Source organism: Hibiscus syriacus, unplaced genomic scaffold, assembly GCF_006381635.1.
Source record: "Hibiscus syriacus cultivar Baekdansim isolate YM2019G1 unplaced genomic scaffold, ASM638163v2 tig00112523_pilon, whole genome shotgun sequence".
NCBI classification, from domain to species: domain Eukaryota; kingdom Viridiplantae; phylum Streptophyta; class Magnoliopsida; order Malvales; family Malvaceae; genus Hibiscus; species Hibiscus syriacus.
Window position 1 is genome coordinate 690,192 of NW_024063355.1, and position 27,684 is coordinate 717,875.

The following is a 27,684-nucleotide window of genomic DNA, read 5'->3' on the forward strand; positions in this document are numbered from 1 at the left end:
TGTAGCTTAACTATAACCTTGGGTATGATAATTTTGTGCATTTGCGCATAAGGTGGTTGAGACAAATTTTTATGGCAGGCACCAAAAACATAATTAAAGCAATGATACCAGTAATTAGACATTTTTGTTGCTAGTGTTTATATAATTGAAGTTTTTTTTTATATTTTTTATCGGACAATTATTTTTACGACAATTTGTTGGCAGTTGTGGAAAGATAGGTGTAGCTCGCAGTTTGATCATGAGTTTGAGCAAAGAGAAGACTTTATTTTGTGTTGTTTAAGGTTGACAAATGAATTTGCATCTGCAAATGCACATGCAGCAGAATCGAAGCATGACTTCCTTCCTGTCCAGTCGGAGTGGAGACGGCCCGAAAATGATCGGATAAAAGCGAATTCGGATGGAGCAGTGAGAGAATGATAGCATGGTCTCCTCTAATGGCTTGTTACGAGACAGTATCCCATGTATTACGAGATTGTGGTGATGTCCACCCTATATTCTCCTTGCCAGACGATCCCATCTTATTTCCGTCGTTTGGTGCCTGGTTAGATCATAAGATGAATCAGCTGTCTGTCCTTCGTTTCATCACTTTATTAGTTCTGCTGTGGAAGGTTTGGCATCGCCGGAACCTGTTCTTCCATGAAGGACAACTCATCCGGGGTTGGTAACTTATCGCTACTGGCCATGGTATTCAATTGGCCTATGCGAATGCCATGGGTATCATCGACTGGTATACGGAACTCTTTGCTGCATCCGCAACGCTGGACAAAACCACCGCCTGGAACATTCAAGATAAACGTCGACAGCGCTTTTCCATCATCCCCGTCTTCCCCGGCCATTGGTGTCATCCTTCGAGATTCTGCAGGACGTGTTATTTCTGGTTGTGGTATTCCGTTACCAGATCATCGGGCATCCAGTTTAGTTGAAGCTTTAGCGATCCACCATGGCATCAGAATGGCAGTGGACTTCTAGCTTCCGACGGTTGCGGTGGAAAGCGATGCTCGGAACATTGTCCAACAGTTAAAACACTCCCAGACCGATCGCTTGGTGCTACATTTGTGGACATGAATTCTTGGAACCCCCAACCGAAATCTTGTATATCCTTCAAGAAGATATCGTTGCTTCTAGTGAATGTTAATGTTAGCAGTATGTGTATTGGCCAAAAATATATATATAATTTTTTATCTTCTGAAATTTTGTAAACAATAAAAAATTAAATATTATTAATTATTATAGAAAAAATAAAATTACTATTAAATTAGTTTTTATCAATAAATTAAATTTCTACAATAGATCCTAGTCCAGTTTATAAATTAATGTGTGCCATTCAAAGTAATTACAGTTATGAATACGTGGCAAACGCTGAGAACACTCGTAGTGCTCCACACCAGAAAGCCCAATTCCCCATCCGTTTCATTTCGTTTCAGAAAGACGAAAAGCTTCGAATCCTTCACCTTTCCATTCACAAAATCTTAATTTCTGTAAAAGGAAAAAAACAAGGAATAATCATAAAAAATGGTGGGTGTTTGGGTGAGGTGAGAAGAAGACTCTGGATGGAGTCGGACTCGAATGGATGGAGTCGAGCTCGAGGTTTGATTTTGAAGACTCTGCTTTTGATTGGAGGCGCTCTTCTCCTCAAAAGGTTAACCAAATCCACCACTCGCAGGGACCACGCCAAAATCCTTGCTCGCTCTCTTAGCGGCGAGAAGGTTCTTCATCTTGATTTATGAAATTTTGTTTAGCATTTTTCATTTCGTTTTCGTCTCAATCCCTGTTTTCCAAATGGTAGTTCTCGCAGGAGCAAGCCTCTAGAAATCCAGATAGTTACTTCAACATCAGGTACCGTGTAATAATTTCGTGTATACAGGGGGAAAAACGAAAGAAATTAATTTAGTTTACATGTTTGTTTGGTTCAGCTTGAAGGAAAGCATATGCATCTTTGGAAACAATAAGCCTTTGTTTATTAGTTTAGGTTATGGCTTATGTGTGTGTGTGTTTTATATAATGCTAAAATTAAGAAAATGTTATCATTGTAGAACGCTTACTTGCCCGGCAACAGAGATGGCGGATGGTTCAAAGGTTTTATATTCGGAACAGGTTTGTTCGACGCAATGCCCGATTCGATCTTTTGTTTTCGATTTTCCATAATGTTCATCAATTTAGTTGTTTTTACTTCTTATGGACTAGGCATTTTGGAGGACTCCCCATAAACCTTTTCGGCAGGTAATCTATGTTGCGAAAGGATACACCGAGCACACGATCTATGATGATGAAAGTTTTAGTGAATTTGTGTTTTTTGTTCTTGGCGCATCACTTTTCGGTGAAATGCTTTTATCTCATGTTATTCTGATAGTCTTTTGGTTGCAGAGGTTTTACATGGTGAAGCCCTGTCCGAAAGATTTGAAGTGTGATGTAGAGGTTTGAATCTGCTCTGATTTGTCATAAGACCTTACTCTTTTGTTGAATGGTTTTATATTTAGGATATTAGGTGAAAAGCATACTGTGGAACAATCTCACTTATGTTTGAGGGGTTTATAAACAAGCTCACCTATACTGATCTGCTTATAATTTTTAAATATCTATTCGATCACCCATTACGTTCATATGATCCCACTGGAAGTAGCTGGCATTTTGATTTCCAACTTATATTTTACGGCCACAGGTAGGTACTTATGCGATTAGAGACATGGATGAATACAAGAATTTCTGTGATCGTGCAAGGGATCAACGCCCTCTGCCTGAAGAAGTTATTGATGTAAGCCTTTTCACATTATTATCTTTCGTGCATGGCATGTATATGGTTCCTCTGATTTTTCTTACGCATTTTGAAGCTTTTCTCGGGTTTCAATTGCATGTTCCGCACATTGGCTGTCTCTATCTTGCTTATGGCTTATTATGCTTATCGTTTTCATTTTTGGCCATTAGGTGGTTGGTAATTGTTTGCAATTTAACTACCAATAATCATCCTGTTTAGATTCAAGTTGAATGCCGAGATTTAGCCATTTTAGCAACTTTGCATCGCATTTTGTTAATTATATTGCATTTTTTAACAGGATGTTGCTGAACATCTGACAACTATACATCTCAAACGCTGTGAGAGGGGGAAACGCTGTCTGTACGAAGGCTCAACTCCACCAGGCGGATTCCCAAATTCATGGGTATATTCCTCACCATTCAATCATGTTTGTCATTTACTTTGTGGTGCACCTTGCAATCCGGACTACGATAACGACATGATTTATCTCATATCACTGTGGTGGATGATTATTTAACAAGTAATTAGTCCGGATCTTTTCTATTGCAATGAAAGATGTTTTATGCATTTCTATTTTTTTTCCTCGCTTTCCTACCAGAATGGAGCAACACACTGCACTTCAGAATTGTCGGTTTTGAAGAACAATGAGATACATACCTGGGATAGGGGTTATGATGACGATGGAAATCAGGTTTGGGGAGCGAAGGAAGGTCCTTATGAATTCAAGCCTGCGCCTGTGTCTGCATCTAGTTTCAATCTAAACTTTGCCCCTTCATAATCTGTAAAATTCGAACTCTTTTACACAAGCTTGAGTGAAGTTCCATGGCTTTGCTCTTTAGTTAATATTTGTCATTTCTTTTTTGTAAACTTCTTCTCCATTTGTTAAAGTGGTTGACAGATGAAAAGGTAGATTATGGGGTGAGATTGCTTGATTTCATTCAACAACTCAAAATTCCCAGAATTTGTAGTGCAGACTCCGGAAGATTCTCGGGATTACTTATTACATTTGTTATCTCGAACGGAACACTGACGCGGGTTCTAGCTCCGTTTACAGCGTCGCGAGTTGTTCGCGACTTGCTTAAATTGAGGGAAGAGAGATGGGTGACTAGTTAGGCATTTGTCTAATGTGTGGAAAGTCGTATTTGAATCTCAAACTTTAGTTCCAAATCTCACTGTATAATAACCAATATCCCAGTAGAGCAGTATGATCCATATTAACAAGATGAGCACTGAAAAAAGTAAAACCCGGATGATAGAAGAATCATTCCACAGTCCATATGCAACTAGCAGAGCTAAAATCTCTAGGGTTCAGGTCATTCATCGTCCGGAACCTGTGGAGCATTGTATTTCGAGAGCATGTCATTCCAAGTGCTTTGACCTTCTGTCACTTCTTTCACCACACTCGCTACCTCCTCCACGTTAACACGGATCTGAACTTTGCTGTCCCTCTCCCGGATTGTCACCGAGGAAGTTGAATCCACTGTTACGGCAAACGGTACACCAAGTTCATCCGTTCGAGCATAACGCTTCCCTATAGACGTACCTGTAGATGGAAAAATACAAACAAGTCCATCTAAATTCATCTGGTTTGACCGCAAATCCAAGACTGGTTGTTTAGCAACATCGGTGCATACCTGTAATATCAATTTTATATGATATCCCAGCAGCAGTTAACATATGAGCAATGTGTTTAGCAACTTCCTCGTATTCTTGATTTTGCACTAGTGGAAACACGGTACATTTGATCGGTGCTACGATCTGAGGGAAACGGAAAACGTTTAACTGCTCATCACCGGTCTTGCTGGGCCTTGTGTAAAACGAATGCTCGTAAAGACAGTAGATTATTCGTCCGATACCGAAAGATGGCTCGATCACTGATGGAGTGAAAACCCTCTGATGTTCCTTCTTTATTTCCTTGGCGATTGTCACCATGCTCTTCCTTATAGTAACAGTTTTAGCTAGAGTGCATACATGGAACTCCACTTTTCCCTTGGACTCCAAATCAGCTTTCATTTCCATAGCTTCTTTTTCACTCATGGCCTGCATACAAACAGGAAATGCAGCATAATGTTCCACCCTCTGTTTGCATAGTGCACCGATCAATAACTATTTCGTTTTTATTTACCTCGAGTGCTTCGCAAACCATTCTTTGGTCACCCTTGAATGCAAGGCCGAGGTCCTTTTTTACCGGCACGATGACGAGTTTCTGAAATCACAGCCCAAGAAACACCCAGTTATATGATAAAAACAGCTAGGCAACAACATATATGATACACCCAGTTATAACTGATAAAAACAGAGACTTGCCTCCACTTCCCTAGGTTCTGCAAATTTTTCATGTGCCACAAGGGGAACACCACTCTTATCCTATCATAGAGTACAAGAAACATGCATGAAATATACCAGTCAGTTCTGTATAACTAGGTTAATCAATATCTTAAGTTATATTGTTTGCTTACCGTGTGAGCTCGCAAATCGTAAGCAGATCTATCTGCGATACCAACGCACTCGATCCAGCCATAAGAGCATTCTATTTCAGCATCCCAGCAGTCTGCAGCATAGTGAGCCATCTCATTCCCCAGATGCTGCCTAAAACGTAATCGATCTTTGTCGATACCCAGATATGTCAAGAAAAGATACACCCTTCCGATAAAATACCCCAGTGTCTCATTGTTGACAATGCCCTGAGCAGTTATGAACAAACAATAAATTGTGACTACATGATGCAAAAATAGGCTGAAATTAAACTGGACTTGAACCAACAAACCTTTGAAACTGCTTCACCGAGGCATGTTTTTTCTGCCGGCTGTCCAGACACTTGCTTCTCCCTTGGGAACATTAAGAACTCCAAATTCGAAACTTCGGGAAATTTGGGATGTGACTTGTCTTCAGGATCCACAAAATGCTCGATCTCAGCTAGCGTAAATTCGCGGACTCTCAATAGACCTTGTCGGGGAGATATCTGCAGTATGAAATGTTAGCCATTTCACTTCCAGAATAACCCCTATCCCTACCACTTGATATGATCAGAAGGAAATACAAACAATATGTACCATGTATTAAAAGTTCTATACCTCATTTCTAAACGCCATACCAATTTGTGCAGCAGCAAAAGGGAGCTTATTTCCATTATAGTAATACAGGTCCTTGAAGTTAACAAATATGCCTTGAGCTGTCTCAGGCCGCATAAACCTGCATATTTTGAAACATTCGAATCAAGACTCCTTACACACAAACTATGTTGCTCCGACTCTTCATTTTTCATACCCGAGTCTGAGTAACACGACACACGAATGAAGCTAAAAAAAGGGTATGTAACTGAACCCGAAACTCACCCGGGGCTCAACCCAGATGGACCGATAGAGGTTTGGAACATGAGATTAAAAGGGTAGGGATCAGAAAGCGGGTTCTTAGTATCTGGAGCAACAATGGCGTATTCCTTAATCTTTTCACCCAATTCATCAGCAGAAAGGTCATCCAACACAGCCAGAACATGCTTCAGCTCAGCAGCCTTGTCGGCTGTGATGCTAACATCCTTCTTCTCTAGCTTTTCTTTGCAAAAATCTTTCAGCAAATGATCGGCACGGTAACAGGCTCCTGTTTTCCCATCTTTCACCATCAGGTCCGTGAATTTATCGACATGGCCCGATGCCTTCAACACAATTTCTGGCGTCACGCACGGGCAGTCCACCTCCAACATGTTCTCTTCCAACACAAAATGCTGCGATAACAAAAGAACTCGAAACTGTTAAGCAAACGACTAATTCTTTTGCCATAAGACTAAACGAATTCTAACCTGACGCCAGAAAGCTAGGACGTTGGCCTTAACAGCGCATCCGGGTGGCCCATAATCATACAACCCGGCAACTCCGCCGTAAATCTTAAACGACGGTACATAGAATAGCCGTCGTTCGAGGGTGTTAACGACGGCTTGACGGAAAGCATCCCGGTTAGTGACGTTACTATCGCTATTACTCGCCATGTAGTTTAGCTTTCAACGCCGCTGACTCCTTTTGATTTGGAAGTGCTTTAACCATTAAGATATTCTCTCCCATCTTCTTCTTATCTGATACCTTTTCGACCTCTGCAGTCGTTTTCGCCAGCATTGATGGAGATTCCACAAAACTTTGGTAAATATCTAAAGACTTTAACGATGGTGGTCCTGTTAGATATTTTGAGTGCCTTGAAAGATACGATTTTGTTTGTGCGTTGGGCGCTCAATGTTGATAGCAATTCTTCCGTGGAACCTTCCTCTCCGCGGGGAAGCAACGGTGGCGCCAACCAGCGCCGTACTAACGAATAATTTAGCTATAACTTAAAAAAAAAACGAATAAATAATTAAAATAAACTAATAAAAATGTAATATTACAATATGATCATTAGAAGAATTCGTTAAGCCTAAAATTGTTATATACTAGCATGCGCAGGGAGCTTATTAGAGTTTTATACTTCAAAATTTAAAATAAAAAGTCTTCTCAATAATGGGATTCGAACGCATGCCCTTTTCGGACCAGTACCTGAAACTGGCGCCTTGGATCAACTCGGCCATCTAAACGTTATTTAGTACTTTTGAACCAAACCTTCTTGACATAAGTAAACTTCATGATATTAGTATACATCACTTTATTCATCGCATAATAATAAAATTACCTTAAACATGTGTACAAATGATCCCTTTATCTCTTATCCTATTTTTAAGCATTTCGGTCTTTAACATTTTGTGTTAGAATAAAATGTCATTTGGGTGAAAGAAAATCGTTAGTTGACTAACGGTCAACGTTTCCTATTGATGTGGTGGGTCCACATGTGATGTCACGTCATCAAAAATATTTGTAAATTATTTTTAAATATATTTTTATAAGTGTATATGTAATTAATTATAATTATAGTTTATTTAAAAATGTTTTTTCACTGAAGTGACATTACATATAGACTTGTCACGTCTATATAAAACATTAGTAATTAGTCAACTAACAATTTTCATTTAATGGGAGAGATTTTACTCCAAAATAAAACGCTGAGGGTTAAAATGATCATTTGTGCAAATGTTGGAGGTAATTTTGTTAATATATCTTTATTCATTGACTCTTAAATCCTAGGTAAATTATATATTTAATATCCTAATTATCATTTTCGTTCTAATTTTGGTCACCAACTTATTATTTTTTTTCAAAATTATATTTAGTGTTATATTTTAGTTTTAATTTGGTCACCTACCATATTGATATAACATTTTTAAAATTTTTACGACGACGATGTGACTTTACTTTATGGTTACACGTTAGCATCAACATTAATTTTTTAAAAGTAAATAAAAAATAGAATTAAAACATAATATTAAATATGATTTTGAAACAACAAATAGTTAAACAAATAAAAATAATAATTTTAATACTAAACGTGTAATTTACTCTAAATATTATTATCATAAAGCAAATCTAAAATCAAAAGCCCAGACTATGTTTGCTGCACTCGATGAACCATCTTATTCTAAGCCCTTTTATTAGGGTGTCGATCCAAGAAAGCGGAGCCCAATTTTCGTCGGAGTTCAAAACCCTAATTCTATATTTTCTCTATTACAAAAGAGGGTCCTTTCACCCTTGAAAAGTCACTCAAGTTCCAACTTGATCGTACGTAAATTATATAAATTTATTTTAGATTAAATTTTGTTATGCTTTAGTTTTATTTTTTTTAACAGTTTAAAGTGAATAATTATATAATTTACGTAAACATATTTGCTCGAACTCAATACATTTAAAGAGTATAATATTCTCTTTTACTACTAAGATTAATTTTATTTTAAAATATTTTAAATTGAATATATATTGATTAATTTTATTTATTATGATAATTTATATGGGTTACCTCTATATTTTCTAATTAATAGGATTGTATTGCTAGTATTATCCTTCTAGAAAAGAACGTTAATATATTGGTATAAGATATTATGAAATGTTCCCCAAAATAATATGTTGACGAACTTCATAAACGCGTCGGCCTCACTTTTGACAAGTGCATGGTTTTCCAATTATTTTTCCCTTCGAATGATTTTGTTTCCCTTCTAGAAACAATTGACCCCACCCGTATGAGCAGGGGCGGAGGTATATGGCCTCATGTGGACAAATGCATATTCATTCTTTTAGATTAGTTATTATCTTAACCTTGGGGTCGTGAGATCGAGTCCCACGGAAGGCATTTCATAATTCGGAGGTCTCCTACGGAAGCTGCTCTCAATCGGGTGTTAGGGGCAGCCTACTATCATACCTCCCTTTTACCCCCTTACATATGGGAATAAGGGTCAACTAATTTTTTTTAATATATTAAAAAAATAAGAAATTTTATATATTCGTTAATTAAGAAAAATAATATTAGATTTTTTTATCTACATTTATAAATTTCTGGATTTGTCACTGCTTACGAGATTATTTAAAATAATTTACCTTTTTATGAGCAATTTTAGAGAAAAAATATATATGGTTTTTCATTTTAGTACATGTCGTTAGAAACTTTAATTTCTATTCAATTTTAATATCTCGATTAAAATTTAACATTGAGTTTTAAAAAAATTAAAAGTTTAAGTACTAAAACGGACCAAAATTGATATTTTATGTACTAAACGCGCTAAGGCTTTAATGGCGGGACAGTAATATGAAATGAAAATAAATGTTAGGTATTTTTTTTGAAAAAATTGAAAGGTTAGGTACTAAAACGCACTGAAACTGATAATTTATGAATTAAATGTGTAGTTTACCCCCAAATATTATTGAAGTTGTTGATAACGCTCTACGTAATTGAAAATCTTGTTCGACTCAACATAATTTCAGAACTTTGATAGAGTTATCCTCAAAAAAGAACAAGAAAGAAGAGGAGGAAAAGATGGAATAATTGGTGAAGAACTTGGTATGTGCTTTTGGTGTGGGAATGCAGATAATAGGTCTGGACTTTGGCATGGCGACGGAGTCAGAGTGAATATATTTGTAAGTCAACGCGTAAAAACAAAACATAAAGGGTACGTGGCGGTTGCCGCAAAGTTTGACTCCAATACCCGACACGACAGCCATGGTGGAGAATTTGCCTGCGAGAGAGCTCTGCTCTCAGTCTCCGCCGTTAATTTATCACATCCCATTCCGATGTTTAATTTTATCATGATCAATGATAATAGCTGTCGTAATATTAGAATCACCGATTTAATCGTTTTAGCTAATTATGATATCAGCACGAATCAAATTGTCTAAGTTGTTAAAAGAATAATTATTATTTTTAGATATTTAAATTCGAACATCAAAGACTATAGAGTATTTAGACATTCGTTGTGAAATTATAGAAATTTTTAGAACATAAACTATCGCTTCCTATGTTAATAAAAAAAAATTAATTATAATATGAATTAATGGATATTTCAATGTAACATGTTTCACCTCACTTAGTTAAACGTTTAACCTCTTGTTTATCTATTCAAAAAGAACTTTTACAAGTCATACTTAAGCACATGAAGACTTGGCTCCAAATCTTGGTGCAGCGAAGATATATGGATGTGCTACTGCGCGTAATTATTTCGTGCAGAAATGTACACAACTTTCTTAATTTATTCATAACATATATATTTCATAAATATATCTATTTGAATTTAAAAATTTTAAAATAAATTTTATCATCTAAATAATTAAATTAAATTATTGTGTGCTAAGAAAATAATATAATAGTAATTAAAGCTTAATCAAATACTTCAGTATTTAAGAACTAAATGTAGTTAGATGTGTACTTTATAAGAGTTGGCATATAAGTATCCTATAGCATATCTTTACCGTATGTATTTAGATATTAGATGATTTGTAATTGGATAAAGTATACGAATAGTCGAGACAATGTTTTGTTGAGTTGTTCGATCATTAAATGTTATAAAATGATTCACTGATTATAAATCACTATTTTGTAAAGTCATCAAACTATTAAAATATACAAAAAAAAATGATCATCTGACTATTCATATGTTCCAAATCGTCCTTTTTCCGTTAAAAATAAGTATCGGTTAGAGCTTAACGTTTACATGGTGGTTGAGATATGATAAAGTTTGATCATAGAATCGTTTGAGTTGTATTTTATGGATCGAATCTTTGTTTACATTATGTCGTTGAGCTAGTGCTTGAAAGCACCGACGGTGCTCGTATACATAATTAAAATATGCTTTTACCATATCCTATTCAACTATTTAATGTCAATAACATACGACTATTAATTTTTCAATGAAAATAATAATTTTGAAATATATGAATAGTCGAATTATCATTTTGTAACTTTTAATAAAACTTTGTATCATATCATTAAGATTCTAATTTTAAACCTGTCTATGTAACCGGATTCTCATCCCCTAGAATTTATCTTATCCCCACGGGTTTCTTGAATGCAAAGAAGCTAAAGTTAATGCACCTTCGTTCATAGTTTCCTAAAGGATTTTTTTTTTCATTTCGAAAATAAAGGAGCTGATAAGGAAGCTAAATGCAAGCAAAAAAGAAAAAAGAAATCCAGAAGACCATTTTGGTCAGTTCAATTTCTCCAAAATTAAGAAGCAAACCTGAAATCAGTTGAACTATTTTATTGAGTAGTAATAATCATAATTCGCTCCCTTGTTCTTAGCAGGATCGGGACTCGGAGATGAGCCACCGAACTACAATTCCTCTTGTTGTAGTTGCTGTCGAGATGTTAACATTGTGGAAGATGAAGATAGGGTTGTGCTGAAAGCTCCACCATATTCACCACCTGATAAACCATAGTTTAATCCATTGCTTCCGCCGCCAAGAAGCTGTGGCTGTGCGTACTGATCGGAAAATGGTGGTGGTGGTGGTGGAGGAGTAGGAAGTAAAGCTAGCGGCGGTTGGACTTCGTAGCTAGTTGTGAGACAACCGGATTCGGGTTTCCGATGAACTCTTTCGGGGAAGTTAAGCTTGGCTTTGCTTCCTTTAAACCTAAGAGCAGCTTCGTCGTAAGCTGAGGCGGCCGCTTCGGCTGTTGCGAAGGTTCCGAGCCAGACGCGACAAGCTTTGTTCGGATCTCTTATTTCAGCCGCCCATTTGCCCCATGGCCTTTTCCTAACGCCTCTATACTGCATTCTCCTCACCTTTCCTTCAAACACAATAATAATACAGTTTTTAAAGCTAAACTAATAGATCATCCAAGTCCATTTCTGAAATCATTACGAGACACAATCCAATTAGGGTTTATCAATTATCACCGTTATTCAATTGCAATCAAATTAACCCAGAAACAGTTATACCTTGAGGTTGAACTTGTTGATGCTGAGATTGATTTTGATCATAACGATGAAGTTTAAGAAGCAGTGGATTGTTATCGTTGGCAATAACTTGAGTTAGGGCTTGAACCATGGCACTGGTCTCTTGTTGAGACCTAGCCGCGTAGAACTGATGGACGGCGGCTTCCTCTTTCGCTTCCGATTCATGATCGGACGGCAACGGCCTCTTCCCTTGTCGTCGATCCACCTTTGAGTCTTCCGAGATTCCCCCTAGCTTATCTGTTATTTTCTCTCATGCAAAACCGAAAACAAAGATTATATAGTGTATATAGTTTTTTTTTCTCTCAACATGAAGCAAAGTAATCGACATGGGAATAATTAAATAGAAGAGAAAATGAAGGTAAAGGGAGGAAACAAACAGTTACAGACAAAACATGAATTGCTACAGCCAACACGAGAGATGCAAAGAGTGGAGAAACGTCTGCTTACGACTGAAGTGTGAACAAAGGATGAAGATAGCTGAAAATGCTGAAAACCCTAACCTCTCTATATATAAAACAAATATATATAAATTTTTTTATTTAATTTCCTGTCTTTATATATATATATATATTAAAAAATGAAGTAAATTGTGTAAATATCAATAACATTTACTTATATTTCATGATAATAAAGAAGTGTAATATTAATTAAATGTTTTTATTATTGTTTTCCCATGATCAAACAAATATTAATTGTTTTCATTGTAACTATTATTACATGTTAATGTACTTTTTAATATTTGGTATAACATTAAAATTAGTCCCGATATTTATTTAAATTATTATTTATTTATTTTTTCTTTTCTAGAGCAGTCTCCAGCATTTTAATTTTTGATCAAAATAATTCTTACTAGATGAAAATTGTTATTTAACTAACGGTCGGCGCTTGTTACTAACATGATATTTTCATATGTTTAATTATTGATGTTTCACACATCACAACATTCATTGGATCACGTAACATGTGTCACGTCACTATCTTCGGTGACATAGCTCATGTCACACCATCATCTTGGGTAATATGATATATGACATATTAGTAATTTTACATGGCTTATATATCAAATAAGTAACTAAAATATATTATTTTTTGCATTTAAGTATATAAAGTAATGTTCAAAAAAAGTATCTAAAGTATTTTTTTATAAAAATAAGTACTTAAAGTGATCTTTTTGGTCAAAATATGTATCTGGAGTATTTTTTTTAAATCAAAATAGGTACCTAAAGTAATCAAATTTTTTCATCTAAGTACCTAAAGTATTCTTTAATTAATGTCCAATGTCAACCTTTTTAGAACTTAGATGAAAAATTTTGAATAGTTTAGGTACTTATTTTGACTAAAAATATAACTTTAGGTATTTATTTTGCTAAAAAACACTTTAGGTACTTAAATGAAAAAAAGAATATACTTAGATACTTATTTGTGATATAAGTCATTTAGCACATATGAAAATGTTACGTTAGCAACATGAATGATTTTCATTCAATATAGGTCATTTTAATGGAAAATTAAAATATTAACAGTTAAAATGTTTAAAAAAAATAAAGACCAAAACGTCCATTCGAACAAATATTATGAATTATTTTTGACATTATACCTTCAAAACATGCTTTTATCTTTTTAAGGAAATAAAATTATATTTATTTTGTATTTATAAATGCAAAAAAAAGTATCGGGAAAACGTTATTTAAATTTTATAAGAAAAATGTTATTTCTAAAAATTTATAGTTTGAATTAAGTTTTCTCCTAATGCGCGATTGATTTTATCGGTGTAATATCATCATTTTAAGTAATATAATTCGTCATATTATCATTTTGAGTGATATATTTTATGTTATAATTTTGGACAACGTGATATATGATACATTAATAATTTAACACCTATACAAATGTCAAGTCAACAATATGTGTTGATCGTCGTTAGTCAATTAATAATTTTCATCTAATAATGATCAATTTAAAATGTTCTAAGAAAATAATATGAACTAAAATGATTATTCGAGTAAATGTTGGAAATTAATTTTGAAAATATATCTTTATTTTTTAAAATACTTTTTTAGAAAACAAAAAAAATTATTTTATGTTATTAATGCCAAAAAAATTAATACTGAAAAACGTTATTTCATTTTTAAAAAAAATTATTTCTAGAATTTCTAGTCTGAATAAGAATGCTGTTCAATTTTTTTTCTCCAATAGGGTTGACTCTGCCTTGACTTGAAATACGAAGACAAACATACTTGTATAAAAAAAAAAATTATTTTATTGTTATTAATGCCAAAAAAATTAATACTGAAAAACGTTATTTCATTTTTAAAAAAATATTATTTCTAGAATTTCTAGTCTGAATTAAGAATGCTTGTTCAATTTTCTTTTCTCCAAATAGGGTTGACTCTGCCTTGACTTGAAATACGAAGACAAGACATACTTTGTATTATTTGCATATTCAGCCCCACTGAGGCCCACTCCTTGGTCAAAGTCTCCTCTTTATATATACGTTTCCAGCTCACCTTTCTTTTTTCTTCATATAAATTCGGAATATAAAATATCCTTTTTTTTACTTTGAGATTCATCCAAATCTTATAAATTTAATTTCATACGAACATCACAATACAAGCGTTACATAGTCCGGCTTTAAAGGATTTTTTTCCTCGATTCATTGCGGTTGATTTAATTGTTATTGTAATATTTGATTTATAGATAGGTAAAAGCCCATTAATTTTCCATTGTTTTTGGCACTCTTTCCTTGGTAGTCGCCCATTCTAAATCAGTCTGTGTGCCGATAGCCCTCTTTATGTTGACCGATGAATCTTCAACCCAAAGCCGCAATGCCAATATATTCCATCGTCTCTTTTAAGCCAAGTTTCGATATGAACAATCTTTGGACATGTGAAAACTGACTGTTTGGTTTGATATCTCTGCTTCGCGTGTAGGTTAAAAATTGTGTTGGTAATTCTGCCACAAGTGATTGAACAACAGAAGTCCTTCAGTATGCAACAAGTAAAGCTGGTTGTCATATCCCCCGACTATGGAACAGTTCGTAAGCGTCGGAATGAGTAAATGACTTACTCTGTACATCCCTGAACGGAACAAATTGCACGATATCTCGGGAAGCAACTCGTCCGGTCGAGCTTTCCAGTCTTTCCCCCGTGTCTGCATCTAAAATCTGTAAACAGTGCTCCGTTAAAGACATCATTTTCCCTCAAAAGGATATAAGTGGGGATATTCGGTAGTAAGTACCTCCGTTTCTTTGATGTGGGCTCCCCCGACTCCGACGATGAGGGTCGACAATGGGAGATCCGATGCCTTGACGAGGGCATCTTTGATTTCTTGGAGATCAGTTACTACCCCATCCTAGAGCAATATTAACAACTATCAGAAACCGTGGCAAAATCAGCAGCAACCTTTTCTAATAGAATGTCTAATGATAAGATTTTACCGTGATTATCAACAAAACAAAGTATTTTTTAGCATCATGGGCCAGGGATTGGCTGGCAATCATTGCAGCTCTGTTAATCACATGCCCAAACAGTGTTAGTCCTGCAAGAGACACGTTAAAAAGGGCACTGGTATAGGCCATCATACTTCCTCGGATTCCTTCAACCTGGAGACAATGATATTTTGATAATGTAGGGGAACAGAGTCTGAAATTAGATTGACGCTAGCAACTGCTTACCTCACAGTAGTTGCTGCTTCCATTCAAGTCGAAACAACAAAAAACTGGACCATCGATGGGCCGTGCTCCGAATCCCAAGCCGGAAAGCGCTTGTCTGCATCGTAAAACTGCAATACCTCCCCAACTTCATAGATTGCCTGGATTGAAAGATACATAACATTTTCTCGGGTATACAAAGAAACGGAAGAAAAGGAAAGTATTAAAGAGATTCGATTCTTACTTTCTGGTATGCATTCAGCCGTCCTGATGGATCAATATAGTGCAAGGAATCAGGGAGGCGGGGGTTGCCATTTGAAGCTGATAGACCACAACTAAGAAAGAAAAGGAAAAGGTAAGAATGTATTATGGTACTTCTGAAGAACTGCACATGCAGCATGATGCTTTCCACATTCATCCATATGACTTCAACAGTTTCAGATTCACACATGTAAATCCTAAGGTCCTTAGATGAAGAACTGCGGCATCATTCTAACCAAAGACCTATATACTTGGCAGAAATGGTTCTTACAAACAGTTTGTTTAACTAAACTTTTTTCCCCAAAAAGTTTGCTGTGGTTCAGCTTTTCTGTTTATATTGGTCCCATGATTAACTTTATTGAAGATGTGGCATGTTTTGTTGTCAACTTAACAAGAAAAAGATTGAAGAAGAGACATCGCTAATAATTTACATAAAGGATTGCAATGGGCAGAATTTTACTGGGCCTAATGTCAATTATACGAGTAAACGGGAAAGTACCAGTGAAATCAACGGCAACCATAAAGTTCAGCTCACAACCAGCAGCTAGGTAATCCAGGAAGGTATATTGGACAGTCTCAGAATATTTTTCCACAAAAAGCTTGCTTTTTAAAACCTACGTTGCCGTTTGCAAATTAAAAAATAAGTTCAATAAAAAGTTCAGTATGAAATTAATTTCAGGTCAAAGAGTTAAACCTTGTTCCAAATCTGCTAGTGACTTATGCACTTGTCTGATAAAACCCAAAAATCAAGCCACATGGGTCGGGTTTTTGGTCCATCCTACCTGACCCAAGATCAATGAATCCTCCACCCGAGATCCGACCCCACCAAAATAAGATTTTACCCGACCCGACCCGAAATAATAATAAAAAAATATTATTTTCATTCAATAAAAATAGTGATTTAATTAAAAAATAATATATAGAGGGGTATTATTGTAATTATTCCTAAATATATAAGGTAAAATTATATTTTTTTCGGGTCGAGTATTTTTCACCCTAAACCCGAACCCGATTTTTTTTTTAAAACTAGACCCGATCGGGTCGGGTCGAATCAGAACCCATTGGGTTCAGGTCCCATGCCCATCCCTCCACATCATCTACTTTGTGATTTTTTAAAAATAATTTTAGAAAAATATTAGAAAATACTTAGATATCGAATTTTAAAGATAAAAAAAATAAGTTAAATTTTAAATTCTAAAATGTAACTTTAATTGGCCATATGATAATTGATTTAAAAGTCAGCTAACTTCATTTTTATCAAATGATACCAAAAACCAGGCTTGACCGTCATCTACTCTTAAGAATGAAAACTTTTCAGATTGAGCTGAGATTCAAGCACCGCTGCCGCCTTTGATATACAATTGGAAATTTAATCAGATTATCCATTGACTTAAGTTTTTAAACGAGAAGGAGCATAAGAAAGTAAGATCAACAATTACCCGATCAGTTCATGCTTGCCATTGCTGTTGAAGTCAAAACACTGGATCACTAGTGGACTATCCTGCAAGTTCATTTAGAAAACGAAAATTCAGAAAACAATCAAGTAACAAAAACGTAAAGGGTAACTTGTAGACAAACCCTCAACATCAATGATGTAAACATCTACACATGTTGTAATATGCCAATTTTGACTAGTGACTAAAATCTAAGTTTTGAAAGTTTGAGGGCTAAAGTATAAATATTGTAAATGTTCAGGGACCAAAATGTAATTATGAAAAGTTATAGATTTTAGCCCGTAAATGAACAGTTTGGCCTACCACAAAAATTTTTGTGGTAATCAGATTTTCTGTACGAGATTTGTGTTAAAAGATATAAAGTGATAAAATTCGATATTGAAATATGATAATCGGATCGAACCGGAATTTTATGAAAGTTTGAAGAATGTTAGAAAATTCTTGGAAATATTAATTCCATATTTTAGATTAAAGAAATTTGACTCATAACAGTATAATTTTTTAGATTTGGTCGTACAGTGGAAATTTAAGTAACTAAAGTGCAATTTTGAAAAATTTCATGGCCCAAGTGAAAAGTCAAAGTCAAGTTGATTCATCTCTGACTAAGGAATATTTTAATGGAAGATAATGCAATGGAATTTGGTAATTATCAAGTTTCATTAATGGTAATTTTTAGATTTCTCATTAATTGAATTTTAAATTCAATTATATTATTAAAATGTTATGTGTCAAGGTTAATTAATACTAGATTAATCAAGAAAATTAGCACAAAATCAGCTCTTGTATAAGTTGAATTCATGCTTGAAATTGAATGAAAAACTAGTCTTTTTTTATCATAGCGACATTCTGCCATTGGAAAAAAATTAGGGGAAAATATTGAAAAGTTTCCTATGGTCTAGAATTGATATTAGAAGTGTTATATGTGACTTGGAGATCAATTTGAATCAATTTGGAGCCTTGAGTTAGTAAAAGGATTAATATACAAGTTTTAAGAATTGTGGGATATTATTGCAAGAATGTAATATTTGAATGGTTAATGCTGATTTTTTTATAGTTGAAAATGCTGGAAATTTAAGTTGGAAACTTGTTTGAAACCAAATTTCAAATTTGGTAAAATTTAAGGGTGGAATTCGAAAAGTCCCAATATTATGGGGACTTGATTTTAAGTTTATTAAATGTGGAAGTATCATTTTAGTAAATTATTGTAATGCTGGAAATTTATTTAATATGTTGATTTTTGGATTTAATTCTTAAGTTGAGATTTAATTCTAAGTTTATCAAGTTGTGTGGTTGAATTTGAAAAATCTAAGAAAGGTTAGGATGAAATTTCAAGCTTTTGAATGTTTAAGTATTTATTTGAATATTTTATTGAGGTGTTGGAAATTTTATGTGATTAATGTGAAATGATCATAATGGTGAATGGTCATTATGGATTAAATAGGAAAGTTGATACGAATTTTAAAAGGAATTCATAATTAGTGGTTAGATTATGAAAATAGTAAATATTGAAGTGTTGATAGTGAAACAAAATATTCATGGAATTTAATGAATATTTTGAGAAATTTGAAATTATGATGGAAGTACGATTTAGTTTTATCAATTTATGTATCGGATTTTTTTATCGAATTTTATATTTTAGTTTAGATTATGTTAGTTCGAGAAGATTCAAGATTATCATGGAAAAAGTGTGATAGGGAGGCAAAGGTGAGTGCATTTCTTTTGTATATATGTTTCGACCAAAAATTAGCTTGCGATTAGCCAGTGTTGGAGTTACGTTACGAAGTGACTCCTAATGTTATGTGAAGTGTGATTCAAGTTTATATGTCTATTTAGTAAGATAATAGAACTAGCGAATAAGTCAATGACACTAGTTGGTAAAATCTGCCTAGAAATTACATTTTGAACTGTAAGTTTAGAAAATCATCAGAAATTCTACAAAAATGATTAGAGGATATCTTATACCTTTGGATTCTTCTATCAGTCTAGTTTCGTATAGAATAAACGTCAACTGATATAGAGAAGTATACAAAAAAGATATGAATTTTTAATTAGTGATAGGTCAGAAAATAGGACAACAGATTTTGTCCAAAAACAGTTTATTTCAGTTAACTTTGAAAATCCGCTATAAATTGTACTAGTGGAACTAGATGGAGTGCCTTATATGGTTAGATTCGTATTCGATTCTAGGTTTCAGTGGTGCAAACGGAATAATTTTTCAATAGATAGATTAATATAGAATAATATTTCTTTGAAAATAGTGCAAACTGCCAGAATATGAAATTTTAATAAATTGTGTAGAGGAAGCAATTTTTAAATCTGAGTGAGACTTATATTTTGATTTATAAGTAAATTGTTCAAATGAGTCTAGTTTATTATTTAATTACTCTGATCGAGGACAACTTGCGATAATTCAACCTCATTTTATTTTCCAGTATGATTTATAAATTTTCAGTATGAAATTTCTATATTATAAATGATTTTGGATATGAACTGCCCAAGTATGATATTTATGATGATGAATTCTTAATGTTTACAGTTATCAGACATTTCACAGTTATCAGATATTTACAGTTATCAGATGATTTTCAGTTATAAGATGTTTACAGTTATTAATAAAATGATTCTATGACGATACATATAAGCCCATTGTATGTTGCATTGAGAGTCATAGGTATATTTGGCATGTCATTAAGTGAATGCTTATCATTTATTAGTTATCAGTTATTAGTTCAGCACTGGTGCATTCGTGTACAAATGTTCAGCACCGTTGGTGCTCAAGTTATGATTGCACTGAAGTGCATCATATCACAATTTCAGTTATGATTCGACACCGTATTATGCCTAGTGCGCACCTTATACTCATGTACCTTATATTCTCTTACATATACATTGGACTATAACAATAAGTGTGAAAATTATGGTAGTATATAAAAGAAAAGAACATATAATTGAAAAGAAAGTTATGAAATATGTTCGAAAGAAAAGAAAAAAAGTTATTTATGATATTTGATAAAGACTTACATGATTTTTGATAAAATCATGAGATAATGATTTTCAGGTTTTTAGAAAGAAAACAGCGTGACTAGCCCGATTTGAAGTTTTAATTATTTTTAATTAAATTTTCAGTTTATTGTTTATATTTTATGGATTTTATGTTTTAACTATATTTCTGTCTCACTAAGTTTTACTTAGCGCGTGATGATTTTCATGCGTGTTCAAATAAAGTAGCAGACGTGAAGTGAGGAGCTTGCCAGCATCTTATGAAAAATCAAACCTACAGACAGTATCGGTAAGTCATCATAACTTATATACTGATATAGCTGATGTTTAGCTTATATTACGAGACATATACTGGTTAAGGGTGTTACACATGTTAAGTAGAGACACCTGCAACTTATATAGCTGATTGAGACTGGCCAAGACCAACTTGCTCTGCTATGTAACAAATTAAGGAAATAGAAGTTTCTGTTAAAAGTACGAATAAAAACTTGCTATACTTTGCTTCCGATTTGTTCGATATTTAAAAACACTGGCTTCCATGTTGGGTTGAGATCATTCTTTAAGACTTCAGTTTTACATACAGGAATAGAAATCCCACCCTCAACGACTTTGGATATTACCAAAATGGGATCCTGCAAGACAAGTCCAGAGGTGCACCGATGACAGTTAACGTTCCTGACAAAATGTGACAGATTTAAGAAAAATTGAAATCTGCAATGCATACACTTTTTGAGAAAAGATCCTTGAATTCTAAATTTAAACATTTCAACGTCATCTCTGCTGTAGTCTTTGAGCTAAAGCATTCCTCAGCATGCACGGTAAACCACCACCATAGGATCACTCTAAAGCAAACAAAACTTATGAGATGTCAGCTATTCTCGTGACCAAAGAATAACCATCAACGTAAAGTACATAAACATCATTAGTTAATACAAAAACTGCAACTGAAAATACGTGAGTGGCCAACTAAGCATTCAAAATAATGCCAAGCGGAGACTTATTTTTCATGGATGTTAGATTTACCAATGTTAAAGTTGATAACCTAAAGATTCAATCAAGATGATGGCAGTATCCCTAGAGTTAGTGACATGATTCTTGGATTCATCAAGCTCATATTCCTAGGATGTTTCAAGACAAAAGCCTTTGCTTGGTATCAACCGTGTTATTCGAAGATAAGGGGACCTTAAATACCCGTATAAAGAAGAGCACGAAGCTGAGGGCAGGACTCAAAAATCAGCACAGAGCCATCCAATGGAGCATCTATCCTCGATCAGTTGTCGCATCCTCTGTCGATAAAAAATTGTTAGATTAAGTGGTTGGTTAGTAAATTGAATTTCATATTTAGATAGTTTAAATTAGTGATTACATTTATTATATATTATAATTAAAATTAAAATGTTTTGAAACGATATAGATTAAATATAATCAAATCGGTCACTCATTCGTAATATATAAGATTAAATATAATCAAACCAACCACTGATTCATTCTCGGTTTATATCTTATATAATCAAATCATCATAAACATTTTCTTCTTGGCATGTATATAAAATTTGCAGTAAACATCATATTTTGATTCAAAAATTGGTATATAATTATCAACTTAAATCTTTCCTTTCTTTTTCCAAAACAATAAAGAAAGAGTGCTCCATTATTATTATTTTCTTTTTCTTTCCCTTTAACAAAGTGAAAAAGAAAATTAAAAAAAAAAAGAGAGGATACAACCAATTGACCCATGGCAAACAAGTGAACTTGTATGTATGAGACTGATATTTGTGTGGTCCAATTTGGTCACATTTTTCCAATTTCACTATGGGTACAATTTTTCCTCTCTCTTTTTTCATCTGAAAGGAAATATGGGAGGGGGTCCAATACTCTCTACCAGAAATGATTGTGTTTTAGGTATGTTTTGTACAATTGAAAATTCAAAAAGATGGAAAGGAAGAAAAGAAAATGATTTTGGTGCGTGCTTGGTACAATGAACAATTAGAAGGAAATGAAGTAGGAGGAAACTGAGCGTTTGTTGTTACTATTACAAATGACGTTCTCTTGGGAAAAAGACGGAAATTTGGAAAGAAAAATTAATGTAACTATATTTAATAACAAATTAATATTTAAAAGGATTAATACCAAAATAAGTGTTCGAACTATATTATTTTTCTCGAATAGGTGCCTAAAGTATTTTTTTATCCATCCAAATGTCTAACGTTACAAACTTTATTATTTTAAGTGTCCGCCCATTAACGGTGTTAATTTTCTCCGTTAAGTGACACGTGTCATAATATGGTATTTTGAAATTTATTTTTTAAAATTATATTTTAATATATATAACTTAATTTATATTAAATTATAAAAAAAAAACTAAATCCGTAAAATCCCCAAATCCTAACCTTAATTAGCAGCCGCCCTTTCCGACCACAACCACCATCCCCATGTTGTCCCTGCCACCCTCCTAGTCATATGTCACCATAGTTGTCGCCAATTAGTCGTCAGAGTCGCGTAGGATTGCTATTTTCATCATAGGGTTCGCAGGGTATAAAACGTCGTTCATCGTTGATTAATCACGATTTCATAGGGGTTTTGGTCGCCGAAGGGAGGTGTGTTCGGGTGGAGCTTCGTCGATGGTAAAGGGCAACGGCCGACGTGAGTTTAGAGATTGAAATGAAGGTTTTCAAAGTGTTTGTGTTATTTAAAATTTACATGTTTTCTTTTAAAAATATATAATTTTGTTTTTTTAATCTTAAATAAATTTTTAAAATTGTCATATTATGACACGTGTCACTTAATGGGAGAAATTAATATCGTTGACAGCTCAAGCACCTAAAGTTGTAACGTTTGTATCATTAGGCATCGGGATGAGTAAAAAAAACAGTTTATGCACCTATTCGAAAAGAAAAATAATATAGTTTAGGTATTTATTTTGATATCAAGTCTATTTAAAAATTCTAATTTTAACCACATAAAATAAGTAATTGGACCATAGTCCACGGACTAGATTTGTTCCATAAAGGCAGTGGGTCGAATGGCTAAAAAAGCCTATTTCAGATATCTTATTAAATTAATTGTATTAATATAAATAATGTTTTCGAAAAAGATCCCATTTATTTAAAGAGTCATCGAATTTTATATTCATCGAAACTCTTTTCATCATAACATTAAATAAAAGTGAAGGATTTTATATAAACGGAAACATAAAATTTCATAAAACAAATAAATTATGAATATAAAATAATATCTACCATATCTTAATAAAATGCTCCCATTATCTCATCACCAAGCACATCGCACTAGCTGTTGGTCGTCATCATTGGGAAACAGTTTCTCCTATATTTGTCATCACTCATCAGTTTTGTTTTCTGGTGTTGCCTCTGGGATGGATACGTGTTAGGTTGAGTTGGATTGGATTTTCGGTTAATATGAATAAAAATATATTTTTTTATTTGAAATTTGATCTAATTTGAGTTTAAGGATGATTTCATCCGGATTGAATCCAATGTAACTTTTTGAGATAAAATCCGAATTGGACTCGAATTTTTTAAAGAAAACTTTATTTGATCGAATCGAATCAAATTAAATTCTATTAGATTCTGATACCGTCCATCCCTAATTGCCACTGCGGTAATGGGGAAAACTGTTTGGGTCACCACGCATGTATTTCAACGTGGTAGAAAGTGGGGAAGGTGGGGCTTCACACTTTCTACGAGATTTTAGTGTCGTGTTGGAGTAATGCTCTTTCCAAAATAAACTATATCCGAAAACAAAATAAATAAACCACCAATTCAACCCTAGCTAAGACATGGAACCCTGTATGGACCGACTCTTCATTGTTTTTTGAAAATTATCTGCTGTTAGGTTTCATGTCTATTTTGGGAAATAAATCATTAAATTGTCTAGATTATTGAATTTAGAAAATTTGAGAAATTAATTTAACATTATTTGACCTTTGTATTTTTATAAGAATCAAAAGAACGCGTCAATTGAATAATATTATTAAGCATTCTCATTAAATAACATTGTACTTTAGATCAATGATGAATTGTGACTTCTAATTCTAGAACAGAACCAAGATTAAATGCAGAATATTCGTTTCCACGTGAATTGAAAAACGAGTGTGTGAAAGTATGTTCCTGTGGAATCTGCTGTTTTTAATTAATAATGTTTGAATTTGTCAATCTTCGCCCATAAATAGAAAACGAATAATGATAATAATAAATATAACAACAAAAGTGACACAGCTTATCCTTTACCCAAATAGCATCTCCTTGTGCATTACCAATTTCGGGCTAGGGATATACCGAGCATCTATCAAGTCTAAGTCCATGTCGTTTTACGTTGTGGTTGAGAAGTCCATACAAAAGGGGTTCTGTCGTTTTGGCTCCTTCTTGAAAACGGCTTCACAAATTTCTTATGATTAAAAGGAGAAAAGAAGCCACTAGTTTAAGGCTTTGGAATTCGATTTTGAATGCAAAACAAGGATGCTTATATTGACCACCATAAAGTACTTATTAGAGATGAAATAGGTCGGGTTGAGTCAAATTTTCATTCAACTCGCCATGATGTGAAAAATGTAATTATTCTATACGAATCTGATCTGAGTTTAAGGTAACGTCATTTGACCCGAAAATTCGACCTAAGCTTTTTAAATAAAATTCAAATACGATCCGATCCGATCCAAACAAAATAAATATATTTATAAAAAGTTATTAATTTCATTCAATAAAACAAATATCTAATTGAAATAAAATAATATAAAGGAGAGTATTCTTGCAATTATCACTAAATATATAAGAGAAAATTATATTATTTTTGGACCGAGTCGGATATTTCATTCTAAACTTAAACCAACCCAAACTTCTATTCAAGAAAATCTTATTCGAACTCAATTTTTTAATCAATTCGGGTCGAAACCCACCAACTTCGAGTCTCGTACCCATCCCTAATCCTTGCGGGCATTGATTTTTATTGGGATAATGTTGTTTTTTATTAAATAATATATACCATTTTATTATTAGTTTAACATCAATGTTATCCCATCAAAATCAATAAAATTGATATTTATTATCTATTAATTTTTTTTTTTATAAGTAACTTGTATTCATCCAAATAAAGCAGCAAAAGCTGCAACAAAACAATGGTAAACACTATATCAATCCCCAACTCATATACAAGTGCCTATATACATTATCTCTTCTATGTGTAGAGTGTCTATACAATTTGTATTGAACAGTATCTTTAATCTTTGTAACAATCGCATCAACTGAACGCGAAAACCTCCTAAAAACCCTATGGTTACGCTCCTCCCAGATGTGATACAAATAAACAGTCCAGGCGAGCTTTAAAAACCTCACTCGAAGGGACTTACCCCTCAAGTTCTCAACCAGCCAGTCCATTCGTTCATCCCAGCTGTACAGACCAAACGAATCCCACACACGACAAGAACACATTCCAAACCTCCTTAGCAAAGGGACAATTAACAAATAGGTGGTCACGTGTTTCCAGCCCATTGCCACACATAACACAACCGTTGTCCATTTCCTGACCAAACCGAATCAACCTGTCCTTAGTGGCAGTCTATTAAGGATGACCATCCATGAAATGAGAGAACATTTCGGAATATGGGCAGGGAACCAAATGATTTTGTGCCAGTTAACCTTCTCTCTACTAGTTCTGATTTTTCCCTATATCCATTTGCTGCTAATTAAATGCCAATCAGTACTAGGAAGGAACAAAGTTCTAGCCGCTTCAATAGCTTTTTGATAATCCAACTGAAATGACCTTTACATATCACTTCCCAAAAACTCACATTTTTAAAAGTAACCCTTTTACTAAAACGACATGTAATCAATCTAACCATATTTATTTTTAAAAATTAAAATATTATAAACGGATAGTATAAGAATAAAATTATTATGAATTGATAATTTAAATTAGTGATAAAAAAATTTACACTTGTAAAACAAAAACGAGTCCCAGAAAGAATAGCAAAAATAACGTGAATAAAAGCTTCAGTGACGTAAGCTCGTAACAATAAACAAATCCGATCCTCCACTTAACAAAAAGTCACGCAACCTGCGTGATAAGACGTAACCAATTCTACCCAAGTTAAGGAATCGTCCAAAGACATTTCTGGCATTTAATTGTGATGCCCACGTGTCGCCAGATGCTGACATTTTACCACGTGGCACACGACCATTGTTCCCCTTCAGCTTCTCCATACTTTAAACCGCATACGATTCTCATTTTAGATCCGCAACTACCGTTGAAAATAACGCAGTAATCCAAAACCGTAATGCAATCCCCGTTTCAAGTCCGTAACCGTTGTTGGTCTTACTCTTTACGTGGCGAATAATGATACAATCAATAATATTTTACAATCATAAAAAGAATTTTTATTATAATATATTAGTAAAATAAAACGTCGATTTTTTAAATAATTTTCGATATTTAAAAATATTTTTAAAATAATATTAAATTTTCAATTTCTTTTTAAAAAATTGAGAAACTTTCCACACCTTAAGAAAATGAATTAGTAATAAAATTACTGATTAAGGGAGGCGTGGAGTTTTGTCTATGGTTAGGGGTCAAAAATTTAAGGTCAGAGATTTAAGGAACTGTCCAGAGATGCTACAGGGGGACAGAAGTAAAGTGGGCCCCCAAGTACCTGATTACTTTAAAACTTAACAGAAAACAATGCCGTGGGCCCCGCTTTTCTCTGATTCGCTACTCCCTTGCCGTTCATTTTTCAATATATGTATTTTATTAGAGATCTTCTAGGTTCGATACTCGATAATAACGAGTTTTTTTATCAGTCACAATTTGATTATTATTATTACTGTTATTATTTTTTACTATTTCAGTTAAAATATCTATTTAAACGCTAAAATTTTTACAAATATTAATCTTAACAAGGCAAAAGGGTAATTTTTTGCCTTTGTATTAGATTAATTTATCACTTTCGTCTTTATCGTGTTTCGCATTAATTTAACCTATAAAATTGCTCAATTATAAGACCTATACCATAAATCACAACCTCATAACTTCTAAATCTTAAATTATAAATCATAACTTAGGGTTTAAGTTAGGGGTAGATATAGAATGATGTAATTGAGCAACTTTGCGGGCTAAATTGATGCGAAAACACGATAGGAGCGAAAGTGATAAATTAGGTCGACTACAGGGCAAAGGTGACTCATAAGCCATTTTAACAAAAACCAATTATTATTTAATGTTACTCTATAGGTAAATTACACCAAATAAAATTTAAGCAAATTACGCATTT

The 27,684-nt window shown here is 33.7% G+C and overlaps 3 protein-coding genes and 1 pseudogene across 3 annotated transcripts; 1 reads left to right on the forward strand and 3 right to left on the reverse strand.

The window, feature by feature from the left end:
* Positions 1-1,432: 1,432 nt before the first annotated feature.
* LOC120181243 (chromophore lyase CRL, chloroplastic-like) lies at positions 1,433-3,545 on the forward strand. Its single transcript, XM_039186409.1, has 8 exons — positions 1,433-1,706; positions 1,787-1,836; positions 2,034-2,094; positions 2,185-2,220; positions 2,365-2,415; positions 2,660-2,752; positions 3,051-3,155; positions 3,351-3,545. The coding sequence occupies exons 1-8, from the start codon at positions 1,551-1,553 to the stop codon at positions 3,528-3,530; spliced, it is 732 nt and encodes a 243-aa protein (XP_039042340.1). The 5' UTR covers positions 1,433-1,550; the 3' UTR covers positions 3,531-3,545.
* Positions 3,546-3,876: 331 nt separating this feature from the next.
* Positions 3,877-6,771, reverse strand: LOC120181242 (glycine--tRNA ligase, mitochondrial 1-like). Its single transcript, XM_039186408.1, has 9 exons — positions 6,549-6,771; positions 6,088-6,473; positions 5,827-5,944; positions 5,520-5,714; positions 5,212-5,436; positions 5,060-5,119; positions 4,878-4,958; positions 4,387-4,792; positions 3,877-4,295 (listed from the first exon to the last, which is right to left on the reverse strand). Exons 1-9 carry the CDS (start codon positions 6,732-6,734, stop codon positions 4,066-4,068), a joined length of 1,887 nt encoding a protein of 628 aa, XP_039042339.1. The 5' UTR covers positions 6,735-6,771; the 3' UTR covers positions 3,877-4,065.
* Positions 6,772-11,375: 4,604 nt separating this feature from the next.
* On the reverse strand, positions 11,376-12,336 carry LOC120181328 (ethylene-responsive transcription factor ERF115-like). Its single transcript, XM_039186490.1, has 2 exons — positions 12,024-12,336; positions 11,376-11,872 (listed from the first exon to the last, which is right to left on the reverse strand). The coding sequence occupies exons 1-2, from the start codon at positions 12,130-12,132 to the stop codon at positions 11,418-11,420; spliced, it is 564 nt and encodes a 187-aa protein (XP_039042421.1). The 5' UTR covers positions 12,133-12,336; the 3' UTR covers positions 11,376-11,417.
* Positions 12,337-14,850: 2,514 nt separating this feature from the next.
* LOC120181394 lies at positions 14,851-26,620 on the reverse strand (annotated as a pseudogene).
* Positions 26,621-27,684: the final 1,064 nt, after the last annotated feature.

Excerpts from the sequence above, each read along its gene's own strand:
- LOC120181243 (XM_039186409.1), top strand. The coding sequence starts at position 1,551 with ATGGAGTCGGACTCGAATGGATGGAGTCGAGCTCGAGGTTTGATTTTG. Across the intron at positions 1,707-1,786 it reads GCTCTCTTAGCGGCGAGAAG|TTCTCGCAGGAGCAAGCCTC; the intron begins GTTCTTCATCTT and ends TCCAAATGGTAG. Across the intron at positions 1,837-2,033 it reads GATAGTTACTTCAACATCAG|AACGCTTACTTGCCCGGCAA; the intron begins GTACCGTGTAAT and ends TTATCATTGTAG.
- LOC120181242 (XM_039186408.1), bottom strand. The coding sequence starts at position 6,734 with ATGGCGAGTAATAGCGATAGTAACGTCACTAACCGGGATGCTTTCCGT. Across the intron at positions 6,474-6,548 it reads TCCTAGCTTTCTGGCGTCAG|CATTTTGTGTTGGAAGAGAA; the intron begins GTTAGAATTCGT and ends TTGTTATCGCAG. Across the intron at positions 4,959-5,059 it reads CAGAACCTAGGGAAGTGGAG|AAACTCGTCATCGTGCCGGT; the intron begins GCAAGTCTCTGT and ends CTGTGATTTCAG.
- LOC120181328 (XM_039186490.1), bottom strand. The coding sequence starts at position 12,132 with ATGGTTCAAGCCCTAACTCAAGTTATTGCCAACGATAACAATCCACTG. Across the intron at positions 11,873-12,023 it reads TCAACAAGTTCAACCTCAAG|GAAAGGTGAGGAGAATGCAG; the intron begins GTATAACTGTTT and ends TTGTGTTTGAAG.